The sequence below is a fragment of the Lactuca serriola genome, chromosome 3 (genome assembly GCF_051521515.1).
Source record: "Lactuca serriola cultivar US96UC23 chromosome 3, Lser_US96UC23_V15, whole genome shotgun sequence".
In the NCBI taxonomy this organism is placed as follows: domain Eukaryota; kingdom Viridiplantae; phylum Streptophyta; class Magnoliopsida; order Asterales; family Asteraceae; genus Lactuca; species Lactuca serriola.
The window spans coordinates 147,591,377-147,611,426 of record NC_136410.1 but is presented as its reverse complement, the minus strand read 5'-3'; the positions used below and the strand labels follow the sequence as shown (position 1 = coordinate 147,611,426).

Here is a 20,050-nt window from a genome sequence, read left to right as displayed (position 1 = left end):
ATGAATTCATAATAGAATTCTAAACTTTCGGCAAAAAATTAAAATTTTGACCAAATTTGTAAAATGAAATTAAAATTTGGGCCAAAAGTGTAAATTTTGGACCAAATTTGTAATAAATTTTGAAATATGGGCCAAAAATATAATTTTTGAAAGTTGGATGACCTGCTGACTGGGTCAAAAGGTTAAATTGAATACGATTGCCGGTATTTGGGACTTAATTGAATAAAAAATATATATAAGGACTAAATCGATTATGAGGTCATTATGTAGGGACTTTATTACAGTTTTCCCTAGCAGAAATACTCACGTTTTTCGCACAAAATCATGTTTAATCGCACAAAACTATGTTTAGAAAAAAAAAACGAGAAAGAAAGATTGAAGTATTTCACATAAAATCACGTTCAACTACAAAAAAAATGTTTAGAAAAAATGACAAATAAGGTGTCGCACATGATTCGAAGGAAGACGAGTCCAAGATTGCATAAGTTGGAGGAAGACGACGAAGGAAGAGCTGTGGAGGCAAAGGTTAGTCTTGCGAATCACTTTCTTGTTCCATTTCTGTGGGCGTTTTTGTATAGACGATGTTTAGGGAAAAACGGGCATAATCGATTTTTTCCCAGTCCTTTACGCTTGCATATGGAACTGAATAAGCTAATTTACATGGTCCGAGTCCATGGGTTTAGAAGGTTTATCAAACATGCTAATTTAATGTTTTTAGATTCTATCAACCTTTAGACCTAATTAGAAAGCAAATCAAACACACCCTTAAAATTATATGGACTTAACCCGAGTGCACAACATGGAATTGTATGATCGACAATTTTCACACCTTGGGAAAGCCATGACACTACTAGACCAATGCAATTTACCTACAGAAATCACCTACGAGAAAAATGTGTAGGTCATTACCTACAAAATAGCTATAAATTAACCACAACAACGTTTTTTCTATATTACAAAATAGCTACGAATTAACAAAGAAAATATTTTCTATAGGTAATCTGTTAGTAATTATCTACATATACGAAATATAAAATTTTTATTCCAATTTAATAGTCCATAGGTATTCCGTAGGAAATTACATAAGAAGTAAGCGACGAAAATTTAAAGAAAAGCGATTTTTTTTATTCCGGTTTAATAACCCTTAGGTGTCTCGTAAGAAATTATCTATAGATTACCTACAAAAATGAAAGAACGTGAGATTATTTTAACTTCCATAGATAATTTGTAGAGAACTGTTTTCATTTCCCTCTCTTTTATTATTATTACATATATTTTTATTTTTATTATTATTATTTCTTTAAATTTATTATTATTATTGTTACTGATTATTTTCAAGTATTATTATTATTATTATTATTATTATTATTATTATTAGTAGTAGTAGTGGTGATGGTGTGAGTATTTCGTAAGAACTGTTTTCATTTCTTTCTATTTTATTATTATTACTTATATTTTTATTATTATTATTTATTATTTATTTTATTATTAGTAGTAGTAGTTTTATTATTACATAAATTATTTATTGGCATGTATATTTATATGTATACATAAACATACATACCACATATACATAAATGTATATAAACTGTACATGTACGTATGTGATTATATATATATATATATATATATATATATATATATATATATATATATATTCTTAGCTTATTGTTTTTATTAAGTATTGTGTGCCAGACTGTACAGATCTGGACCAACGGATATAACTAATCAATGGACCTGATTTAAGAGTGTATGATATTACAATGGGGTAACATGTACCATATAATCACACAAATTTTAGCAAAAATGTATTTTGGACAATTAACTACATTTATAAAAGGAAATTTTCGGATTTTTATGGATGAATAATTCTCCTAATTTAAAAAATCTAAATTTTTTTAATTAATACAATTTTAATTCTAACGTAATTTGTAAACATAAGTGATTTTATTTTGGCAAAATATTTTTTGTTAGAATGATGCTCTTTCAGAATTTTATTCTAATAGAATATTATTGAAGAAAAACAAAATTCTTGAATCAGATGTTGAAAAATAACAAACATTCTAATATATTCTTATACATCCGAACTTAAATACAAATTCATAAATATTCTTACAAACTAAAATCCTTATATATTTTAATATAATTATGCATATTCTAAAAAAATATCAACAAAAATAAATAAATTCTTAAAAAATAACAACATTATTAAATTGTGAGTATGATCAAACTTTATTGATTTATTAAGTTATTCCAATTAGGTCTTCAACACCTTCTTCCAACCATTCCTATCACAAAGATAACAAAAACTAATGATGGTTAAAAACATGTTACTTGCAATTAACTATCAATATATTCTTGTAGAATACATAAAATATGACAATACATATAATACATTCTGGCAGAATACATAGATTTTATTCTAGTAGAATACATTCTGATAGAATACATAGAATACATTCAAAAGTATTGTATTTACTGCTAATATAATTTTAGATTTCAAATATACAATAACGAGGGACAATAGAAATTGTAATTCAAAATCACAAATTGAACCAAAATAATACACAAACAAATTAATTATCTTTTTAAACAAATACATAAAACATGTGTTGCTAGTAATTCTGACAGAATGCATACCACAAGGTTAAATTCTTTAGATTCTCTTTCAGGCATTTCAACAAACACTTGTTAGGCATTATTATCAAACAAGCCAAAAACCATATTTGATTTACTTGCAATAGTCTACCTATAAACATAATTTCCAGCAACATATTTGATTTAGAATGCATACCACAAGATTCAAAAGTATTGTATTACTTATTCAATATATGAAAGGAATAGAAACGTGGTTTTCATATAAGATTTAAAAACATTATTTTGCAAGAAAGAGAGCATCCACATAACAGAAATTGAAACTCATCAACTTGAAAACATGAATAAAGAATGTTACTTACATTATAAGGCCCTGATACAAGAGCTGGAACCATACGAACTTACATCTTTTTCTATGCTTCCTTTTAACTGAAAGTTGCTGAGCAATTTCATTTTGTACTATTATTAGCCACATGAATCAGTTAATATAAACACAAGATGAAATGTATATAACACCCACAACAAGATTAAGAAAACTAAACATTCTCAGTTGATACATAACCGAATCCCTAATCTAATAAAAAAAAGGTCAAACCCAATAAAATTGTAAGTTTAATGAAACATATGAACTTTCACATAAATTTAGAAGTCTTAATTGATAAAGAGATCAATCGACTTGTTTAAATACTTGCAATTCGTTGAGATTCTATGCAAATAAAACACAAAACCCTAAACAGATTAAAATAAAATCAAAGCTTTACCTTAAAATTAGCAGAGGGCATATAGAGATGATGTTGGGGTTGGAGGGTTATACGGCGGTGGTGCTGTAATGGGACGGGGCTGCCGGAGAATCCTTTAGTTGATGATGGTAGCGGCGCCACGGCCAGAGAGAATGGAAAATGGGTGAAGGGATCGACGGTAATTGTAATTTTCAAGCATAGGGTTTTTGGGTTTGACTTTGATATCTTATATTTAAAGGGATGATAAATATATTAAGTATCTACCGTATTTAAATATGCCAAGATTACTATAATACTCTTAATGATTTATTTAATAATTTATTATTTCCTGAATTCTCATTGGTGCATACAGGCACACAATAGTTGTCAAAAACATTTGAACCTATCTCTCTCTCTATCTCTCTCTCTCTCTCTCTCTCTCTCTCTATATATATATATATATATATATATATATATATATATATATATATATATGGATATACATGTATGTGTATGTATGTGTACATATGTATGTCGATAGTATAAAGTAGCGGAAAAGATGAAGGATATAGGTCTTATAACTTCTTAAAGTTCCTCTACCCTAAACAATGAATTAAACCATATTATGGTGGTACTTGTCTAGTGTGGGAGAGGTGAAGATGGTGGCACGATTTGGATTGGTCAACATTAACCATATTATGGTGGTGGTTGTGTGGTGTGGGAGAGGTAAAGATGGTGACAAGATTTGGAGTGGTCAACATTACAGGTGGGCTGGCGAATTTCTAGGGTTAGGGAAGGAAAGACGGGGGAAAAGTAAAAATGGTTGGTGGTTTTTAATGGGTGGATGATAAACTAAAGACCATGAACTTAACTCTTTAATCAAAGCAGGAAACCAAGGGTCAGGGCAAGGATAAGACAAGAAACCAACATACCGTGATTGTTAGTATGATTTAAGGTTGTACATAGTCTTAAAATTAATCCAATGTCCGTAGATAATCCGTAGATATTTATCTACAAGTTACCTATGAAAGTTTTTGTAATTTTCATTTTCGTGGGTCAAATGTCGTTTTTTTTTTTCGTTTTTTTTTTCACAACATTATTATACATTGATTATTTTGTTTTCACAAAGTTATATTAATCCATATGTGCCATTATATATATACACATACACCAAAATGATTGAACTTGAAATAAGTAATGGGTTTGGGTGGATAAATCTGTTGTGCATTGGTTTACATCAACATATCTCATAATTGGGTGTTATAAAGTGTATATTACATGCATGATTTGGTGAGTGAAATTGATGATTAAATAGTCGACGTTTATTTGTTTATTTTGCCTTAACAGAAAAAACAATATCTTTGGGTCCCTCGATAATTTGTTGCCGACATCTGAAATGTTTGGCCGAACACATATTAAATTAATTTTCAATTAGCAGTCTAAATTCAGTCGTCATAAATCGAAAAATCGATAAACATAATTTTAAACAATAAGATTCGACTAAATCTACAAAACATAAGGTGATAAGATGGTGTCTTTCCATGCCTTTCTCTTTCATTCAAGCATCATTTCTCTCTTCTCTGTTATTATATCAGCCTTTTGCAACAATGTTTACCCAAGGAGAAAAACTTAAAAGCGACATAAATTTAATAATAAAAAAATAGAGTAAAAAAAATTAAAAAAACAAAAAGCATAAAAAAATGTAAAAATCTCTTTTTACTTGTATTAAATGGCCAAAAACAGTTGGCCATAAAGACTTTGGACCAACGTTTTTAGATCATAAAAGTCATTCGTGTCCAAAAGTTTCCATTACATATTTTGAAAATAACAAGGACCATTTCAATAATTTTGTCTAACTATTTCTATTAGTTTGCCAAAAATGTGTTTACAAAATAATTTATTTTTTAAAGGGCATAAAGAACCTAAGCTTATTCAAAAAGTATATTTATCTTTTAAATAATTGCAGGGTCCTGAAATCTAAAGATTTATTACCGATTGCGATTTGAGCAAGATACAGTAATTTATGTATTAATTTATATGATAATATATGGTAATGCAATTATCAATTATAAAGAACAATATATGTGGTCATATCACTCACTTACCTAGGCATAACCAGCGAAACCTACGAGCCACCATCAATGGAATTCATGCTTATTGCTCTTGGTTTGTTCTTAACCTACGCTCTTACTCGAGCCACACTCTCAATCTTTCGAGTCGGCAAACCCAAGAATCTACCACCAGGCCCAACCCCGTTGCCGATCATCGGAAACCTCCACTTGCTCGGCGACCAACCACACCAGTCTCTGGCCAAGCTAGCAGCTATACATGGCCCAATCATGTTCTTAAAACTTGGTCGTATCTCGGTACTAGTCATATCCTCAGCCGACGCCGCCAAAGAAGTCCTCCAAAAGCAAGACCTTGCTTTCTCCTCCCGCCATATCCCCGACGCCCTCACCGCCCACAACCATTCCACTTACTCCGTGGTCTGGCTCCCTGTCGCCACCCAGTGGCGGAGTCTGCGCAAGTTTCTGAACACCAACATCTTCTCGAGCAGCTCCCTTGATGCTAACCAGCACTTACGGAGCCTGAAAGTGCAAGAACTGGTTGCATACTGCCGGAAAGCCAGCCACTCCGGAGATTCAGTCAACATCAGTCGAGCTGCTTTCAGAACCTCACTGAATCTCCTATCCAACACATTTTTCTCCAAGGATTTAACAGACCCGTATGAGGATTCTGGTAAAGAGTTTAAGGAGCTGGTTGGAAACATGATGGAGGAGGCCGGGAAGCCAAATCTTGTGGACTTCTTTCCGGTGTTGAAGAAGATCGATCCACAAGGGATCAGGAGGAGATTGACTCGTTATATGGGAAAGGCTTTTGAGATTTTCGAGGAATTGATTGAAGAGAGGTTGGGGAACAGATCGAAGCAGGATGATGTATTAAATGAGTGTTTGAAATTCAGTGAAGAGAATCCAGATGAGATGAATCCAACACACATCAAGAGCCTGCTTTTGGTAAGTATTTATTTATTTTTATTGTATTTCAGATTTGGTTTCTCCTTTCTACTATATGCACAAGTACAATAGGTTACATAAGTTTAATTGGTTGTTAACACATGTCTAAAACTAGTATAGGTTTTCCCCAAAAACATGACACACACTAATTATTTTTTTTTCCACTACAACGTTTTTTTTTTTTCTTTTTATATTTATAATCATTTTATTATTTTTTTTCTATTTGTTTCACTGGGTAACTAAGGGTTTATTATTATTATTATTATTATTATTATTATTATTATTATTATTATTATTATTAAATACGGTAAAAGTTTTTTAAGGTATCTCCAATTGGCCTTAAAAATAATACTTTGATATCAAAATTTGCTGTAACCGAACTGCAAAATTTGCTAGAGTCGGACGCCAAACTTTGAACCATTTTAGTGATTTTGTGAAGTAACACGCCAAAATGGTATGCTAATAGTGTAACTCAACTTTACCTTGAATTTGTGATCAATCACCATTACTAAACATTTGTACCCTAATTTTAAACTCTTTTGTCAACAATATTGCAATAAATTTCATGTTAGTATTTAATTGTTTACAAATAATTTTTATTAGAAAAAATAGTTTTAGTATTTTTCTTTCTCTTTTCCAAAATCAACATGTCATTATGTATTTATGTTATAGGATTTGTTTGCCGCTGGCACTGATACAACTTCAAGCTCATTAGAATGGGCAATGACAGAAATACTACGCAATCCATACACCATGACTAAAGCCAAAAAGGAGCTCGAAGAATTTATTGGTAAAGGGAAAATGGTAGAAGAATCTGACATATTAAGGTTGCCTTACTTAGGATGTATCTTGAAAGAAACCCTGCGTATTCATCCACCAGTCCCCTTCTTGATCCCACGCAAAACTCAGACCGAGGTCAAACTTAACAACTACATTGTGCCAAAAGGTACCCAAGTTCTAGTTAACGCATGGGCCATAGGACGGGACTCTACCTTATGGGAGGACTCATTGAAGTTCAAGCCAGAAAGGTTCTTGACCTCAAGTCTTGATGTTCAGGGTCATGATTTTGAACTAGTTCCCTTTGGTGCTGGACGTAGAATTTGTCCTGGTATGCCACTTGCAAGCCGTGTGCTTCCAGTGATGTTAGGATCATTACTCAATAATTTCAATTGGAAGCTTGATAGTGGATCGGAACATATCGAATTAGACATGAATGAGAAATTTGGAATCACCTTGCAAAAGGCAAACCCTCTTTGTGTTTTTCCGATTCCTATGAATTAACATCTATCTGGTTATATGATTTACTTGTGTTTGTTGTTTTTATGAACCATTGTATCATAATAATTCTCATATCAAATAAATAAGGCTTGTAATGCAATTACATTTTAATTTCTTCTTGATTATATAAGAAACTATATACTAAATTTACAATGACCAAAGATACACATTTTACGTGTTATGAATATATAGCTGTTTAGTATGCATTTAATTAAAAAGTGGCACATGTCGTTGTTTCTTTATATAGTAAAGGCATAAACTAAAAAAAAAAAAAAAAAAAAAAAAAAAAAAGAGAAAAGAAAACAAGAAAACTAACATTTAGTTGAATAAAATCCAATAACTAAAGGAATGACGTATGTAGTCATGTCTTTGAAAATTGCAAGCCAGTAAAATACCACATCAAATACATTTTCTGCCGTGTATTGAGCTCCATAATGTCCTCCGGTTGGACCACCATAACAATGATGTAGTATCTCTCTTGCTTCTTTTCTAAATAAACATCTCCTTATAATGTTATCGACACAACTCAAGAATAAATATGGTTTATCCCAAAAATAATATTTGATGTCGGAAAAGAATCTCTTCTTTTGTTGATAGGATAGCCCTTTTCAACAGTAGTTGCTTGCAAGAAAGTTCACAATGTCTGTGAACCAAAGCTCTTCTCCAGCTATTACCATCAAATACTTGTAGGGAAAATTATTGTTGATTTCTTCCTCCTTCAATTCTTCAAGCTCCAGTTTCTCTAATCTTAAAAGGTGACCAACCACCACGTTTTCCAATCCTTTTTTGTCATGGACCTCGATATCAGATTCTTTTAGTAAAAGCACCCATCGAATCAATCTTGGCTTCATATCCTATTTATTAAATAAATATTTTCAAGCAGAATGGTTGCTGAACACAATAGTTTTGGACAAAATTAAATAAGGACGAAATTTATCAAAAACGTAAACCATGACTAATAACTATTTCTTAGTTATCGTGTAATTATATTGAGTTGGGTTAAGTGTTTTGCTAGCGTAAAAGATTGGTCGAAAATGGTTTTCAACCCTTTGTCCTTAAACGGCTCCCAAAGCATAATCACCAGCATCACACATTAACTCAAATGGTAGGTTCTAATTTGGGGAAATCATGATCAGAGCGATGGTCAACTTCTCTTTTAAAGTTTCGAAAGGGTTCAAGCAATCATTAAAAAAAATCAAAGTTAGCATCTTTTAAAAGCAATTGAGTTAAAGGCTTTAGCAATTTTTGAAATGTAACATCTGGAATTACATGTATTATATTTTAATTATTTATTTTGTGTCAAGAAGAAAGACTCGACGAGTTAGCGCCCAGACTCGTCGAGTAGGATCGCGACTTGGTGACGTGTTTAATGAAGGGACTCGACAAGTCGGAGAGTCGACTCGACGAGTCCGTGTTGTGGACAGAAACCCTAAATCTTCGGGTCTGTTCCCTATTTAAAGGACCTTATGGCCCTCATTTGCGGCCACCTTCACCCTTGAGAGCACCAGAGCATTGTGTGTGTGTGTGAGAGAGGGAGAGAGAGAGAGAGAGAGAGAGAGAGAGAAACCTGTTTTCATCATTTTAAGTGTGATTTTTCAAGAAGGGAGGAAGGAGGGTAAGCTAGGAAGATTGAGGAGCTCAGATCTACCACCATTTGATCAGAAGAGGCTACTAGAGGTATAGATCTATGCTCAATCTCGTGTTTATGGTGATATACTTGAATCTAGAGTTTTCTTATGCCTTCTTTAGCTTGGATTCGAAGTATATGAGGTCCCAAGGTGGGGTTCGTCTTACATCTGGACCTTAATAGGTCCAGAGAGTCCCAACCATCCTGCTTTATGTTGTTCCATTGTAGATATAAACCTAGGTTGCCATTTTAGAATCAATTTCACCAAAAGAAGCATTATAGACGTTGCATGAGCGAAAAGATTGGACCTTTATATGATTATGGAGTATGGTAAAGTCAGATCTATAGGTTAGAGAAACAGATCTGGCCTCAGAAGGTCATTTGAGTGTTACCATGGAAGGAACTCGTCGAGTCCATAAGGGAACTCGGCGAGTCGAGTTGGGGTTGCCCTGTGATTCATGACCAGTGGTTACCCGTCGAGCGGAAGGTTCATGACAAGTCGAGTGAGACCTTAGAAGGATTCAGAGGACACGCTTGGACTCGCCGAGTCACCCATCTACACTCGATGAGTCTGGTCAAAGTTTGACCGTTGACTAGAGTTGACTTCAGTTGACCTTGGGGTTTTGGTCAAGTTGATTCAAGAGAGGTCAGAGAGGGGTAGAATGGTCTTTTACCCATTATTAGATATGAGAACATGAGAGGATTTTGATTAGAGATGTTATCATGTTGATAGGAGGAGACTAGGTCGGGGTATTCGAGCACTAGAGTTTATCCGACTTCATATGAGGTGAGTCTTCTCACTATACTTTACCTAAAGTGGTAATTAGAGCTATGTGATAGAGTAATTTGTATGCTATTTATATGATGTGATTATTATGTGATTTGTGCCATGTATGATTCAGAGTTTACAGAGTTAGGACCGGAAGGTCCACAAAGTTAGGACCAAAGGGTCCACAGAGCTATAGGACTGGAGGGTCCCACTAAGACACATTGACCAGAGGGTCAAACAGAGTTATAGCCTCGAGTGGCTAATATGTGTTGTATATGGTGTTTTGGGGAACTCACTAAGCATTTATGCTTACAGTGTTATGTGTTATGTGTTTCAAGTACTAGCGAGGATCGCGGGAAGGCACCGGCATGATTCGTACACACTGACAGAGGATTGTATTTTGTGATCTTGGGATATGTTTTATTGTGATGATCTTTGACGAACATGAGATTTGAAAATATTGTATGAGTTCTATGTTGTTTGAAAAATGAAAAATTGTTTTAAATTTTTACGTTGTTACAAGTTGGTATCAGAGTCTTGGTTTGAGGGATTCGGATGCACCTTCGGGCGTATCTGAACTCAAACTGAGGATTTGAGAAAGTTTTTCATAAAAAGACACAATTTTTCTAAAAGAGTAAAAGACTTTGAGAAAAGTAGAAATGAGCAGTGTATACGATCAGCCAGTGCCCGAACGGTGATTTCCCAAAATACCCTTACGTTATGTGTTATTAGATATTATGTGATATGCTATGCATGTTAGAGTAGTCTAGGTATTCATATCTAGGACTAGAGTGGCCTGATTTGTGATGCCTTAGCCTAGGAGATTACTGCTACTATGATATGCTACTATGAGATACTTCGAGAGCGGGTAGGTAGTAGTAAGGAGCTTATGAGTGGCCTACAGGAGAGTAGCCTGTGCGTAGCGAAATATAGAGTACTTGTGATCTAGGATCCTAGGAGGAGGATTTGGAGTGAATGTTGATCCGTTGTGAAAGGTAGTATAGGGCCCGTACTACTGGAAACATCAGATCAGTGAGCAGTCCAAGTAGGAATCCTTAGGTTACTAAGGAGCAAGTAGGGTTGAGTGATCGAGTGCGAGGATACTTGAGCGGGTCTCTAATTTTTTTGTGTTGTGTTTCAGAGACATCACGGTGAGTACACACCACACTCTAGAGAGCAGCGGTGTTAGCGATGAGGAGATCCGCAGGATGATTGATGAGGAGGTGGCTCCGGCCATCCGAGCTGAGATATTGGAGATGTTTGGGTCTATCAAGACCCCGTTGATCGAGACTTTTGATGAGCGGTACACTACTCTTACTGATGCTAATGTTGTTGCAGCCGTCGTTGCTGCCAGGCCATAGGGGGTGACTCGTTGTTGTACCGAGAGTTCAGCAACACGAAGCCACTAGAGTTTGATAGGACTCAGGATCCGATAGTTGCGATGAGATGGATCTCTGACATTGAGGGATGCTTCTACATGTGTTCATGTTCGGAGCATCTGAGGGTACGGTTCGTGCTGAACCAGATTCGCTTGGGAGCGAAGGACTGGTGGAAGTTTGTGACAGTGGATTTCACTTCTGCAGAGCTTACCGCAGTGACCTGGGAGAGGTTCACCGCTATGTTTCGTGATGAGTATGTTCCCCTGGTGGAAAGGGAATGGTTGGCCCATGAGTTCTTGACCCTCAAGCAGTGTACTGAGTCTATTACTACGATTACCAGGATGTTTCACGAGAGGGCGATGTTCTGCCCTGAGCATGTGTATTCTGAGTAGGCACGCATGAGTGGATATCTAAGCATACAGAGGAGGGACATTCTCGAGTTCATGGAGAACTCAACGTACCGGACATTCTCCGAGCTCCAGGAGAATGCTCGGAAGAGGGAGATCGAGCTCAAGACTCAGGCCAGGGAGGAGGTGGAGTCACAGGGGAGGGATCGGCGACCGACTCAGTCCCAGCCGCCAGCCAAGTGGGCAAAGCCCACTGATTCGAGACCAGGGAACCAGAGGGGCCACACTTCTGGTAAGTGTGGCAGGAGTCACGAGGGGATTTGTCGAGAAAGGTCTTGCTACAAATGTGGCAAGGAGGGGCACATATGTTAAGGATTGCCCCAAGGGATTTGTAGTTTGCTTTCACTGCAACTAGACCGACCATCGGAAGGTTGGGTGTCCACAGCTGCGGGGGTCGGCACAGGGAGCAACACAGGGATCTGCCCCTGCTGCCGTACGAGCTATCGAGATTCGGCCAGCGAAGGCCGAGGCACCGAACGTGTCACACCCCAAAACCGAGAACGGCAGAATACGTTTTGGGGTGGAGGACGTCATGTCAAGTATCACAACATATGCAGTATAGTAATCAAAGTACAACAACCATTGCATTAATAGTAATAGTTTTACATCGGTTACATGTTATAGTAATATCTAAGTAATTACAGAACATAACATAGATGCAGCTCGGTACTAGGCTGTCTTCACAAAAGTTCCTGGGATGTACCTGTCTATCGCTGACCTGAGAATATAAGTTATTTTGAAAGTGAGTATCAGTATTTTATAATGCTGGTGAGTCCATAAGTATTTAGTGTCTTTTGTATAAACATGCATTTTTATTCAAAATAACTTTATGAAAAGTAGTAGTTTAGAATCTACGGTGTATTAGCGACCTTTCCAGAAAATCCTATATTTTATAATAAAACAATCTTCTAACAAGACCCGACTGATTTACGTTTTAGGGAGTAGTTTTCCCCAAATTACTATCATTACCAAATACATAATTGACTTTAAAAGAGTAATGATAAAATCAAAAGTGAAGATACTAAGGGAAGAATAACATATGCCTCAGTAGTAATACTGCTGATTAAGGCAAAGAAATCATAGACTCTAGGAGAGTGTCAAATGAATGATACACCTGGCTCAGTCTAACAACAGGAAGCACAGACTCTAGACAGTATCAAATGAAAGATACAACTAGCAAAGTCTAAAACAAAGGGTGAATGTGAACCCGTATGTAACCATGTTGATCGACGATAGAGTATCTGATGACCCTCCAGGTCACACGTAGAGGTAGTGGCATTAGAGGTAGTGGAATTATGTCACCCATGGGCCTTATCGACGCGAACTGTAGCTAGTAGTCTGGGTGTGGGAGTGTCAGTCCCGTATAGATCTATACACATGATGTTCGCTCTCCTTCCCGGAGACTCTGGTTACACGGCGTTGGCGCAATGAAGCGTCGTAGAAGGAAATAGCGTGTCACATTTTGAAGTAAAAGAGAGAGAGAGATAGAGAGAAACAGAGATAGAGATAGAGATAGAGATAGAGATAGAGACAGAGATAGAGATAGAGATAGAGATAGAGTCTCCTAACTATTCCTATAATAGTTACTAGGGTTCCAGAAACATGAATAATAGAGGGAGGCCTTTACTACCCAAGGCGATGAACTGGCTGAGAGAGAGAGAGAGCTTTTATGTCCATATATGTTTACATGATATATAATTAATGCTTAAACGACCTTCGGATAGATATTTGATACCCACCAGACCACATCCCAACGAGGAAAAGGAAATAGGGCGAACTAGCCTTCCTAAGTCCTTTAAACATTATTTATATAATTATACAAATATAGGCATGCATTTAACGAAATAAGAACATAGAAGAAAACTTTGGTAAAACCTTTGGAAAACCTTTACACTTAAAACCATTGCGACTTGATACCATTTTGTAAAACAAGCTTGAAAACCTTTGGAAATCCTTTGAAAATTTTCATAAACAATTTTTGAATAGAATTTGATAAAACAATATAAGTGAAGAAAACCTTCGTTTAAAACACTGATGTAACTAGTTTTGAAGTAAAACATACAGCGCGAGAGACAATTTGAGAAAAGATTTAAGCAATTAAAGACGTTTTGGAAAAATCATCTATAGTATTATACTTGGTAAAACAACTGAGAGTGTGATAAATCCTTTTGCATGCGGGTTATTTATCACATATGATTGATATGATAACTAGCATGTTTTAACTTGTATTCCCCCTATAAAAGCATTTTAAAATGTTTAAAAGGTTAATTCAAGGGTATGAACTCACCTGTTGCGGGTGGATCGGACGGGGGTGTCGGTTGGGTGCTCGGTGCCAAGTAGAGACTTGAACACACTTAGTGACCTATTAACATATGATTGTTGGGTTTTGAGCATTCTAACACTCCTAAGTGTACATGCAACCCTAAATACCTTGGATCTATGTTTTCTCTATTATACATGCAAATACGAACTTCCAAGGTATTATCCTAATCTAGCATATAAAATAATGAATATAACAAGATAGAATACATACCTCTTTCATGTAGAAAGTCTTCATGAAGCTTGAGTGCCAAGTGCCCCAAGTGTGACACCTTAAATGGTTCACACAACACCAAATACACTTGGAATAACTTGAGAGAATTCTACACTTCATGAAATCGGCTAGCCCTTCTCTAGAATGATACTAGTGGCCAATTTTGTCAAGAATAAGATCTTTATATAGTGTTACAATTAGGGTAAACCCTAATTGTCATGACTTTCCATTTCCTTGGATCCATGGGTTCAAATACACCATGGAGCATCCATGGACCATCCTATGGGGTTTAGCCCAACTTGATTATCCATGGAGCATTAGCCCACTATACAAGTATGGATGATTTACACAATCAACCCATATATTTAATTAGTCTTCTTTTGATCACTTAATTAATCCTAGATTAATTCTTGATCAATACTAATTAAATAATCTTATTATTCTTATTATTAATATACTAGAACTTATAATATATTAATAACCATAAGTGTCTTATTTCTCTCATTATAGTCTATCCAAGTGCATGATGCCATGCAACCCAAATGGACCATGTCGGGTCGGGTCAAGTCTTACCAATTATAGTTATGGACTTAGACATTAATCCAACAGTCTCCCACTTGGATAAGTCTAAAACTAATATTGCGTATGACTTCAGGAACCGACTGGAAATCGTAGCTCTCAAAAGCTTCTGTCGAACTCTGACCTTGTAGATGAACTCTGACCTTTGTCAGTGACTTGTCCATTAGATAAGGGATCATATATTCCTCCATTCTAGATATCATATGGACTGAGACATGGATTATAATCATTCTCTCTGTCCATTTGTTGTTTCCCGATTTCCGATTTATGACGACTGACTAATTGAACAAATCAAATCAATCCTGGCCCGGCCGAGCACTTCCACTTGTCATCATCAAATCATCGAGGGGCCCACAGATATCGCTTTTATCCCGAAGGTAAAAGGAATGGATAAACTTCGACTCATATGGCTTGTTCTACTACTTGTTGAATCATACACAAAGACACGTTTTTTAGCACCGAGTTACCAAATGCGTTTTCGTGCAATCAATGTACTATCAACTCATAGTAACAACTCATATCTCTAGGTTTGAAGAATATAAGATATTATCATCTCATGATCACTCGTGATAAAATCCATGAAGTGATTCCAATGAGCGCAGGTTGAATCCAATACTCAGAACTTATGAGCACTCATGAGTGTTGTAGCCCTTTGTCCAACACCTTAGACCTCTACAAGCCAACCCATGACAGTCTTAATTCATATCTACTTCCAACATATGACCAACTGTGGATGGTTTGAATAAATTAGTCATTATGGAAAAATAACCTAGTTTATTCGGGAAGTCAAAACATGCAAAATGAAACACAAGAATAATTGAATCCAATATGGTATCAAAACCTATGAACATAAATAAAACACCTTTTATTTATCACCATTTGATTACACATTATTCATTGTATACTGTTTCAGCTATCAACTTTATTCTTGAATTTAAAACAATAGTTGTCCCATGCTCCAAGCATGTACACTATGTTTTCTAAACACTAGTCATGCCATACACCAAGTATGCATACTATGTTTGTCTATGATCTTTACTTTGTGAACTAGATCAATTGAACATAACTTCAATGATTCTCTTTTCACACTCCCAAATCCTTACTGCAAATGCAAGAATTCCAAATTCATGTCATTTACTGAAATCTGTTAGATTCTAAACTTATATGCATTGATCCTCTTTTAATGATTATGCACAAAGTCAGAAAGACTTGACAACAATCATTACAGAGTATTCCAAAGGAGATCAGCTCCTTGGAAACATCCTTCTTGCATTAAGTTTCCTAATCTTAAACAAATTGAAAATTCTAACTTTGAAACATTTCCAGATTCTATTTTGACTATCACTTCTGAACAAGAGTTGCCTCCTTACAGACTATGTCAATATGGTCCTTCCAGAATTATCATTATACTTCCAACTGTCCTTGAGCACCCAATCTTTGGAAAACCTTAGATTGTCCTCGACAACTGTTTAATCCTTTTTAGTCACATCCAATTCTAGAGCTTTTCCCTTCTTAATGCCCCAGGCATTTGGTAAAACTTAGAACGGATGAATATAGCACATGTAATCGATCGTATATCCGAAGCATATGGGACACGATTCATGATGTCTTGCATAAAGACTAAACCAGTCTTTTGCTATAATATTTCCATTTCAATTTGCCAAGTTCTCATAATTTAGATTATGAAAATGAATGTCGTAATCATAATCGAATTTTAGAACGCAAATAATGGACTCATATATAGAATTTCCTTATGTTGAGCCATTCCAACATGAAATTCATATATATCCTTGACTAAATGATTAAAACCTCACGATCTAAGCTTATAGATTTGAGATGAAGTATAATTTTTCTCTCCCTTAATTATAGCAAAACAACTCTTTCCGAATTGAAACTTTTGTTTTCTATAATTAACATTGCTAACTTGCAATACTTATCATAATTATCATGCTCCCACTAACATGATGATTATTAGCATAACACTTATGCTCCCACTAGCTTTGACATGTACTCAGAAATTAGCTGACTTTCTTACCAAAGTTCAGAATTCTGATACTGGATTGCTTTGATAAAACTTTATCAAAATCATACACCTTCCCTTAGATATCTCATAGGTGTGTCTAAACAATTATGAAGAGGGATGCCGTAATCATAATGGTTAGACCTTTTTGCCACTTCTCACAAGTCCAAGTTGGTGTTCTGGTTAACCACACACTCTCCACTAACGACTTTGAGAATGCAAATATCGCAATTGCTATCTAGCTAAAATCTACTTAGTGAAAGTGTTTCCTCACCATCATTTTCATGAATCGGAGAGAAACCTTATGACACTTAGATTTACTGGTGTATGTGTTCTTATCCATGTGAATTGTCAAAACCATAGTCACAAGACAAGGATAATGACAAATCCAAACTCATATGGACTGAACTCAATCTTAATTTCTTGCCACCTGGCAGCTCAAGGGCCTGTCATTGCTTCCAAGTTGTTGTGCAACAAATTGAGAACTCTAAGAACTCATATGCAAAGACAACTTTAACTGGAATAGGCACAGAATATGTCAACACGATAGGTTAGAAACCTCAAGTCATGTGCTAGTGAAGAACTTCAGGTTTTATTCTTGATTAGTTCTTGAGATTGTTAAGACTCCCACTGTCCTCTTGACCTATAAGACTCCCTTGTCAAATATCCAAGAGATAGTGTGGATTCTAATCAAGACAAACACTTCACACAATTGGCCTAAGTTGGTCTTTGTTTTATCCAAAACATCACAACTTACTAATTTCAAATGTACAAGAGTAGGAAACTTTTACTCTTACATTTGACAAGTGTTTTAAACCTTCTTTAAGACATATCACTCAAGTTACAATCTTGGAGTATGACTCTAAGACTTGTATTGGAACGAAGTATGACTCGTCTTCTTGATTTAACCATTTCAACAATTCAAGTTCCTCTTCTTAGTCATAAGAATACACTAAGATTTCCTTAGAGAACTAACTTTGATATGGTTTCTTAATCATTAAGATGATCACAAAAACTAATACTAAAGTACTCTCCTATCTTTTCAGATTTGAGAAACTTTTATCCTTCTGCCTAATTTGATTCTTCTTATTCGCTCTGTCATACATTGGAACCTTTTTCCAATGTCTCAGAGTTACACTTAAGCTTGTAAGTATAATCATATTTACTGAGCTTTTGTAAATTATGACGAATAATCTTATCGATCTTTTGTGGTGGACTTGACCACTACACAAGAATGTGTACTCGATCCATTAGTCCTTTACTTGACTCACACATCCATGTGAACAAGTAATTAGTCTTAATTTTTCAATACTTGAAAGTTCTCATTCATCATGCTATACAACTTGCATTATTCCAAGTTCCGGTCCAATTGGAACTTGGGTGATGAGAGTCTTTCCTTATTTGGTAAATTTAGACATTACCACAAATGAAAGAATCAATTTCATATTTCCACTCTTGCTATTAATGGAATCATATAAGCAACAATTTTTCCTCAAATGCCATTGTAAGGATATTTTAAAATAAATAAAATCAAAAATTTTCTTTTATTTTAAAACTTTACGGAAAAACTTATCCTTACAATCCATATGAAAACTTGTTGTTATCTATTCCTAAGCAATATCTCATAACTCCTAAGAAGTAGCTCAAGAATCCGATCTTCAAACTACGCGATAGAAATCCATCTACGCGATCAGATTCAACATATTCTTTCTTTAAGTCTCTTCACTTTTCTTTGATTCTTAAAACATCACCATGTGACCCAGTCACATCATGTATCAAGAATCTCAGAATAGAAACTTAGCAGAGTTAGATAGTGGACTTTACCTGAAGTAGAGTCAAACTTATTGACTTTAACATCCTTAGGTAAATTTGGCAGCTTCGCAACCAATGCCCCTTCCTTTGGCAATATAAACTTATGGACCCTTTGATAATGGTACACGGGACTATCACAGACTTAGCTTTTCTCTTTACCATTTGGTCAACCCAGTTGACTATGGCCGATCGCTTTCCACTAGGAAGAGAGATCTTTACTAGATATCCAATGTCATCATTGTCAATGTCCATAAAGTTTTAGGAAGTTGATCTTATCAAATAGATAAGATCATTAAGGGTCTTGTCATAGTCTGTTTCATAGGTGTCCCAAAGGAACTCACTGTGTGACTTAGAAAGTGACTACATCTCCAAGACATGACCACACCTAGACCTTGTCGTGCCAATTGGGCTTGAGTGACCTTAAACTTTTCTGGGTTGGGGAGAATAATTGGAGGAGGTAAATGAAGCATGATTTCCAAGGGACATCATCTTCATTTAGGAAAGCTTGTTTCAAGAGATTTGGGAAGATCATAAATGTCTAAACCGGACATCTTTTGGGAGATATTCAAGATAGTTGATCTAAAGTCCTTAATATGACACCCAATATGAAATATTAAGGCTAGGACCCAACAAACTATTTTATAACTTAGAAGAGGTATGTCGTAATCCAAGCTATAAAATATTTGAAGGTAGGTGAATGACGATTCACCAATTTCCACCAAGATAAACGAAATGTATTATTATTAGGTTTTAATTGGTTTTGAAACTCCTAGATCTTTTGAGATTCATTGAACTGTTCAATGGCATGTTTCAATCTCGAGTGTACCCTTCAGGTTTTGTGACTGGGATGCCGAGGATCACAAAACAAGGTGTGAAGTAACCATGCAAATTACTTGGTACCCTTAAGTGTTTACCCCTCAATCGATGTGCCGGATAACCACACACACTCCATCGATACTATGATAAACATTAAGTTACCCTTTGCCTACCTTGTTAAATACGAGTTAGTGTGCCGGTTAACCACACACGCTCCACTAACCGACTTAAACAAAGTGCAAAGTGTAATTTCATGGATTAGCACCTTATTCACATTTTCCTAAGTAACTAAGATTGGGTGTTATTAAGAGTTTAGTTACTTAGTATTTATCATTAATACTTTTAATGAAGGGAGAATTCTAGTCCTGTCAAACCCATTCGGCTAACGACCCTCCACCAGTCAAGCAAGCGGTGGGTGAGAGTGGACACCCATTAAGTTGCCATTTTATAGGCCACAACCTTATACCCACCTTATAGACCGGCTTCGTGAATCAGGTGTACT

General features: G+C 35.5%; 1 protein-coding gene and 1 long non-coding RNA gene across 2 annotated transcripts; one reads left to right on the top strand and one right to left on the bottom strand.

Moving 5' to 3' along the window:
* Window positions 1-2,152: 2,152 nt before the first annotated feature.
* LOC145093249 (uncharacterized) lies at window positions 2,153-5,552 on the bottom strand. Its single transcript, XR_013702799.1, has 3 exons — window positions 5,420-5,552; window positions 2,958-3,034; window positions 2,153-2,288 (listed from the first exon to the last, which is right to left on the bottom strand). It is a non-coding gene; the product is annotated as an uncharacterized LOC145093249 (long non-coding RNA).
* LOC145093247 (7-ethoxycoumarin O-deethylase-like) lies at window positions 5,293-7,717 on the top strand. Its single transcript, XM_079031330.1, has 2 exons — window positions 5,293-6,328; window positions 7,001-7,717. The coding sequence occupies exons 1-2, from the start codon at window positions 5,456-5,458 to the stop codon at window positions 7,607-7,609; spliced, it is 1,482 nt and encodes a 493-aa protein (XP_078887456.1). The 5' UTR covers window positions 5,293-5,455; the 3' UTR covers window positions 7,610-7,717.
* The last annotated feature ends 12,333 nt before the right edge of the window (window positions 7,718-20,050 follow it).

Coding starts and splice junctions, on each gene's coding strand:
- LOC145093247 (XM_079031330.1), top strand. CDS start 5,456: ATGGAATTCATGCTTATTGCTCTTGGTTTGTTCTTAACCTACGCTCTT. Junction 6,329..7,000: donor ACATCAAGAGCCTGCTTTTG/GTAAGTATTTAT, acceptor TTTATGTTATAG/GATTTGTTTGCCGCTGGCAC.